The 7,500-nt window shown below is 47.3% G+C and overlaps 1 protein-coding gene across 7 annotated transcripts in view; it reads left to right on the top strand.

Moving 5' to 3' along the window:
* The window catches only part of LOC105890435 (RNA-binding protein Musashi homolog 2), a 261,675-nt gene that overhangs the window by 227,896 nt on the left and 26,279 nt on the right, over window positions 1–7,500 (top strand). For 3 of the 7 annotated variants that reach the window (XM_031572255.2, XM_031572254.2, XM_031572253.2), the window contains exon 11: window positions 6,746–6,871. The exons of 2 other annotated variants lie outside the window; for them this stretch is intronic. In XM_031572255.2, the coding sequence (XP_031428115.1) occupies window positions 6,746–6,871 (126 nt within the window). The remainder of the gene's footprint in view (window positions 1–6,745; window positions 6,872–7,500) is intronic. 2 more of the 7 variants (XM_031572257.2, XM_031572256.2) reach the window with 1 other exon arrangement.

The following is a 7,500-nucleotide window of genomic DNA, read 5'->3' as shown; positions in this document are numbered from 1 at the left end:
CGTTTCCTGTCGAAACTCTGTGGTTGTGAAGTCCTCTGAGGCCCTCATAGAGAGCAGCCGGGTCTGAGGCGGGTTTGGGCCGGATGGGGCCCAGCTCTGGGTTAGGGGCGCCTTAAGGTGTCTTCATTTAGGCTCCTTTCACGGGTGAAAATAAATAAATAAGTAATAAATAAATACGTCCATTTCAAACGGTGTGGCCGTCAGTGCCCACATAACTCTGTGCTTTCAGGAAACGTGTACAAATACGGACGAAATGAGCATAGTACGGACAGAAGGCTCCGTCCGTAAACGTATACATATTTTACGTTAATTAACGACATTAATGAGCCTTTACTGCCCCCTCAGACACATTCTGGAGACGATTGGCTTGACTAGCGGTTGGATTTATGTCGACTCTGAAACAGATCGAGCGTGTGTGTGTGTATGTGTGTGTGTGTGTGTGTGTGTGTGTGTGTGTGTGTGTGTGTGTGTTTTTTTTTTTTTATATATTTGTTCCCCTGTCAAAGCATTTACATAGTAGATGACTGTGTGCTCTGTCATAGGAACGTATGGCTATATCAGTCCATTCAGTGCCTTTTACTTTAGCACATACCTCATGCAGTGAAATTGCTCATGACCTTCCACTTGTAGACACATGTAGAATTAATAAAACAAATGTAGAACTAATGAAACCAAAATGTGGGCAGGAATGACACTATGAAAACCCGTGTGAGACTCTGAGTCACTCGTGACCAGGGCTTATTGTGTGACCGTGTCCAGACAGTGTCATCAAACGCGGGTGAGCCCCCCAACTTGCTCTTGGTGTGCGAGAAATTAGATCGTTTTCAAGACGTCTCCTCTGCCCATTTGGCCGGGCACCAGTACCATGGTTCACACTCACTAGTGTCGATAGGTTTATGATTTGTGTGAGTCTCCCCCTGTAGGAGGTAGAGGCCCAGAGCACCCCCCCCCCCCCCATAAAGAATTCCGCTGGCGCCGTGGTGACCAGCCATACATCACACCGTCGCCATGGCGTCATTGGAAACATACTAATCACGCTCTGTGTTTGACATCCACAATGGACCTCATACTAGGAGCTGTATATTACCCTGAGTGTTGCCCCTGTGAAGTTTTGCTGCTCGTGACAACTTCACACTTCACCCCCTTTGGTGGGTAGCTTGCTACGCTGGTTTCCACCATACCGAGCTAATGCTTCACTGTGACCGATGCTTTCCCTTCCTGCTAACAGCACCACTAATGGAGGAGGGGGGGGCTGGGGGTATTTGAGGTTGGAGGTGATATATTTTCTAAAGCTGTGTTGTTATGTCCAGCGGGGTATGAAGTGTGCGCGGTGACGGCGGGCGAGGTCTGGGTTTCCACGGTGACGGCAGCGAGGCCTGGGCTTCCAGGCGCCTTTTTGTGTTTCTTCGTGTAAATGGGTTTTTCCTCTCGCATCAGGACCCTCATGATGCACTGATGAAAAGGGATCAGTGGCCCAAATGGTTTCATTTTTAAAGCAAAACCTTTCACCTTTGCACACACACACACACACACACACACACACACACACACACACACACACACACAAGCACTCAATCTCTCACACATAAATACACAATAACAGGCCGTATGCCTCCTGTGTAAAGCTGTTTCTAAGTGTAATTTGGTGGAAGAAGAGATGAGACATGTGTTTCTGTGTCTGTATGCAGCTATGTGTGTGTTTGTGTGTGTTTGTCTGTGTATGCGCCTAAGTGTGTGTTTGTGTGTGTGTGTCTGTGTATGCGCCTATGTGTGTGTTTATGTGTGTGTGTCTGTGTATGGTATTGAAAGATATTGAGTTTTTATGTGTGCATTCATGTGTGTGCGTGCGTATATGAGTGAATAAGTATGTGTGTGTGTATTTGTGTGTGTGTGTGTATATGTGTGTTTGTGTCTTGTGTGAGTGTGTATATGTGTGTTTGTGTGTGTTGTGCCAGGGTGCATATGTGTGTGTGTGTGTGGTGGGTGCTCCACAGTTCATGTGAGTGTGCCACCTGGGCTCTCTCTCGCTCTCTCTCTCTCTCTCTGCTGTGATTCCTGCCTTTGATAGCTGCACAGAAAGCCTTTCTGGAAACAACAAAAGCCAAGAGTCTGTGCTGAAGGAGGACTACAATAGCCCACTTGTCAATCCCCCAGATGAAAAGATAGCTATGGAGGTTCTTTTTCTCCATTATTTGCCCAGGCTTTATTTGATAGTTTTCTTTTCAGAGTTGCCCACACAAAGACAAGGGATCACCACGCCCCTCATTCCTTCCTCCCTCTCTCTCTCTCTCTCTCTCTCTCTCTCTCTCTCTTTCTCTCTCTCCCTTTCTTTCACTCTTTCTCTCCATCTCTCTCCCTGCTAAGACAGACTGTTGTTAGGCCTCTTGGCTTAGGATGCTCCCGGTCTCTTTTAAAAATAGCATTTCCGCAACATCATATTTGTATGTCACTGCTTTTTCATGGCATTTGTTCATGTGTCTCAGTCTCTCAAGTAATCGAGTGTGTGAGAGTGATGAACACCCGGGACAGAATCCAAACGCACAGAAGTATTGAGAAACACCTTTTCACCGTCCGTGTAGAATTACTAGAAAGTCTGGGAGGCTGTTTTTTTTGTTGTTTTAATCCACCTGGTATCAGGGGCGTGTTTTCTGAGACCTGAGGATGACCTTCATGTGGCCTCTGAGCTCAGATCCCTGTGTGAGGAGGCCGGGGGGGGGGGGGGGGGGGGGTCGCTTCCCCTCATCTCTCATCCTGACACTCTCAGTAGTGGAGTGGTGGGGACAAGCCCCCTGGGCCTTCCTGCATCTGGAGAAAAGGTGTGTGTGTGTGTGTGTGTCCTTGTGGGTATGGGTCCGCACAGCATCCTGGGCCTCTCTGAGCACATGCACAAGCCACAGTTGCCATTTTGGAGTGTGTGTGTGTGTGTATGAAATAACGTAGAGAAGTGGAACGCTTTTAAACAGCGGCTTTATCTCCTTGGTAATAAAGGGCCCATGAAATTGATTTAATGCGGTGGCTCCTCTCCCGGGCGACTCCACGCGGCTCGAAAAAACACAAAACAATGAAGCGGCGAGATCTATTAATTAACCCACCTAATCCTGCCGAGTTAATCTCTCGCAAGAACTTTGCTCCACGTTAAACTTCTTTGAGCTGCCAGGGCCACTAGGGGTGTGTGTGTGTGTGTGTGTGTGTGTGTGTGTGTGTGTGTGTGTGTGTGTGTGTGTGTGTGTGTGTGTGTGTGTGTGTGTGTGTGTGAGGGTTACAGAGGTGACAGAGGTGACAGAGAGGGAGATATGCCAAACTCAAGGAGACTCCAGAAGCGAACTGCCTCTGATTGGTTAGGTCTGTCCCTGATCCATTCTAGAGTGTTCCATTCTCTGGACTGGACTGATCGTCATTAGCGTGAGCATACCATTAGCATAGCATTCCAGCAGAACTCTGTTTGTTCCAGCAGAGCTCATGCTGTTGGGTTGGCATGCATTAGGCCCAGACATATTTGGGTGTGTGTTTTATGTTTGTGTGTTAGTGTGTGTATGTTTGTGTTTATGTGTGTATGTATGTCTGTGTGTGTTTGCATCTGTGAGTGCGTGTGTGTGTGCGCTTGATTCAATGTGTGTGTGTGTGTGTCACCATCCCTACTATGCTCCTGTCCTCACAGTTTACTGGCAGAGGTGTGGATTAACCCAGCCACAGCTCCAGCCCCAGCCTTAACTCCAGACCCAGCCCCAGCCCCAGACCCAGACCCAGCCCCAGACCCAGACCCAGCCCCAGACCCAGCCCCAACCCCAGACCCAGCCTTAACTCCAGACCCAGATCCAGCCACTCACCTGCTTTTTCTTCTTATTCCCCTCTTCTCCACACTTCGTCCAATTTAGCTTGCACTCTTTTTTGGGGCCAGGTCCTCAGGGAGAGGCTGGGTGCAGGAAGCAAGCCCAAGAAAATATGCGAAACTCAGGTGGTCTGATCCAGTAGTCTTGGAGAGGGCAGTAGTCCAGGGTTGTTCTCTTACAGGAACAAGAGTTTGGTTAGAACTATACATACTCTTTAAATACTATGCAAGTACTTTAACTACTCATTTAATTGAATTAGTAATTATTAATAATAATAATAGGTTAGGAATATAAAATCCAAGAGTTCTCTGCAGACTAATAAATATATTTACATTACACATTATTTGATGAAATCTCTGAAAGTCCCTTTTAACAGCAGCAGAAGGTTGGTCAGGACGTAAGCTTTAAATACGGTGTCATGACTTTATGAGTAGTCTTTGAATACATACAATACAAATATACATTACAAGCTATCACAGCGATGTCTGAAAACAACTGTTGGCACCAGTATAAGAGGCTGGGAAGCTGGTTTGGTGGCGAGAGGATATCTTCATTAAGGTATCTCTCTGCATGAGATTATTGGGTAGTATTTATAGTGTTATTTTAATTGCACACATGAAGGCTGAGAGGCCATCCAGAGCTTGACAGGCAGCCGTAATTATATAGCCTTTCTGTGCGTGTGCGTGTGTGTGTGTGTGTGTGTGTGTGCGTGTGTGCGTGTGTGTGTCCGTGTGTGTGTGTGTCCGTGTGTGTGTGTGTCCGTGTGTGTGTGTGCGCGTGTCTGTGTGTGTGTATCTGAGCCATGGTGGGTCCCTGCCTCGGTGTCAGCCAGAGATGTGTTTGTGCATTAGGGAGCCAGGGCAGTAATTATGTGAAAATGCCATAATAGAGCATTAGACGCAGGGCGCTGATGGATTTCTTTAATTGAACGGACGAAGATGCTGATTATACCTGATTAGAAGGTTTGGATTTGGTGGCTTATATTGTGGGCCAGCACTGTTGTGTCACTTCCACTTGGACTGTGTGTATGTCTGTGTTTTGCTTGTGTGTGTGTGTGTGTGTGTGTGTGTGTGTTTGCGTGTCTGTATGTTTCTGTTTGATTATGTGTATGTGTGTGTGTGTGTGTGTGTGTTTGTGTGTATGTAATGAAGGTCAGTCTGCTCTATGTGGTTTATAAACTCCACGTGTTAAGAGGTGTGCTAATGTCTGACAGCTGGGCTTTAGCATGTCTGACTCTCATACCCTGGGTTTGCGGTCCAATGTCTGTGGGGCAGCCGTGGCCTAAAGGTTAGAGAGGGGAGTTTCATGAAAGGTGCTTTCTCCTCCCTCGACATCCATGGTTGAAGTGTGTTGTGAATTAAAGCTACTTTGTGTGAATTTCTGCAGCGTGATAGTTTCCACTTAAATTGACATAGACTAACTAGCCTATTGGAAAAGGTTGTTCCAATTTCAGTCAATAATTAGGCCCAGCCTGTTAAGTAAAGTACGTGGTCACTACGAAAGGTCATGTACATTTCACGAAAGGTCTTAGAAAAGTCACGGAAAAGTCACAGAAAAGTTTTGAAATGTTGACAGCACAAACAATGGGTCACAGACCCTGATCACAGACCCTGAGCACAGACCCTGATCACAGACCATGATCACAGGCCAACTATGATCCGTCTGTCATCTGCCCCTAATCGCTAACTGCTGTCTGGAGTGGCAGTCCATCAAAACGGACTAGAGCGAAATGATCATTAGCGTTAGCTTAGCATTCCAGTTGGCTAAAGTGTGTATTGTATCATACAGATACAGCCTGGAACTGATCTGGTGTTGTTGTTGTGGCAACAGATCCACTGGAATCCAGATCCATGACAGGGTCTCTGTCCATCTGGAGGGGCTGCTAGTGCCGAAACCAGTTCACTACACACACACACACACACACACACACGTCTCTTGGTGTTATGGAAAGACTTGCTCTTGCTCTCACTAATTGGGGCTGTTAATTTGATCCAAGAGCCGTTAATTAAGTCCACTTCTTCTGGAGAAAAAGGAGTGATGACTTCAGCTCACAGCAGTTGTCCTGTGAAACTCCTCCACGGACATTTATGCCTGAAACGCGCCAGAATTGAGCTCTCAGCACATTCTATGGAAAGGATGCGATCTTTAATTGAAGAAGGGCTGGCTTCTGCAAAGTGAAACTTTTGCAAGTTGTTTACAAAGAAAATCACACTGTTTTTTTTTTTTCTTCTTCTCTTCTGCAGTAAATGTGCCTCTTGGAGAGGTGCTGTGGGAGGAGGTGTGATTGTGAGTCACGCTGCAGTGCCTGCTCGGTGCGCTGGTTTTATTGCGAGGCGTAAACGACTGGGCGAGATGCAGATGATGCGCTGCAGTTTTGGACTGGCCCTAATTATTTCATTCGCTTAAATGATCGCGCCAGCACCCCTGTCACTTTATCAGCAGTGGCGCTATCCAGTGCTTTAGCTCAGTGTGAGGGCGTGTGTGTGTGTGTGTGTGTGTGTGTGAGGGAGAGAAAGTGTCTGTGTATAAATGTGTGAGTGTGTGTGTGTGTGTGTGTGTGTCAAAAAGAGAGTGAGCGATAATTGAGGTACTGGAGGCACAGCTTGATGAAGAAGATACCCCCTCCCCCATCCATTTCACACAAACAGGTCAGCATATATGTGCTTTTTAATGAGGAAGACAGCGATAACACTGTGACATTAGCGTAAATGGCACAGCCACACACACACACACACACACACACACTCACTCCGTCTTAGGCGTTGACCGGTAATGAAGTCCCAACGGAGGCCACTCAGAACAGACATGACGTGACGCGCGTGCGTGTGTATGTGTGTATGTGTGTGTGTGTGTGTGCGTGTGTGTGTGTGTGTGTGTGTGTGTGTGTGTGTGCGCGCGTGTGTGGTCACTTGCAGGTTTCCCAGCGACGACGTACAGTCCCGTGGCGGCAGCGGCGGTAGCAGCGGCAGCAGCACGAGGCTCAGGTAGGGGCGCCCGCGGGAGAGGCGGATACATGGCGTACCCGCAGAGCGCAGGGCCAGGTAACACGCTCTGACGCTGACGCTCGGACGCTGACGCTCGTTCTGTGTGGCTACCGCTCCGCTCCGCTCGCCTCCGCTTCTTCGTCATCTTCATCTTCATCATCCTCTTATTCTGATCTGTTCTAAGCTGATGCGCCGCTTTCACAGCTCAAGCTAACGCTACATCACACACAACAAACAGTATACAGCCAGCAGTAATACACTCACACACACACATGCACACACACACACACACACACGCTCACACTCACAATTCACAACATATACATACAGAGACAGCACTACTACTACTATACACATACACACACACACACACACACACACACACACACACACACACACACACACACACACACACACACACCAACATACACACAGCACTAATTCATACTTAGGGCATAGATGTTGATTCTTCACCCACATCATCCCATTGTAACTAACACTCTTTGGTAAATTTAACCAACATTTTTATATACACACACACACACATACGAGTGATACTAAATTGAAAAGAAGCATTTTTTAGCATTTTTTCCCATTCCCTCTCGCCAGTACCAGTACCAGTACCAGTACCAGTACCAGTAGTCAAGTCAAGTCCGATAACCAAACCCCACAGAAGTCACGCTCAG

This window comes from Clupea harengus, chromosome 8 (genome assembly GCF_900700415.2).
Source record: "Clupea harengus chromosome 8, Ch_v2.0.2, whole genome shotgun sequence".
Lineage (NCBI taxonomy): Eukaryota > Metazoa > Chordata > Actinopteri > Clupeiformes > Clupeidae > Clupea > Clupea harengus.
This window is presented reverse-complemented; position numbering and strand designations above follow the sequence as displayed.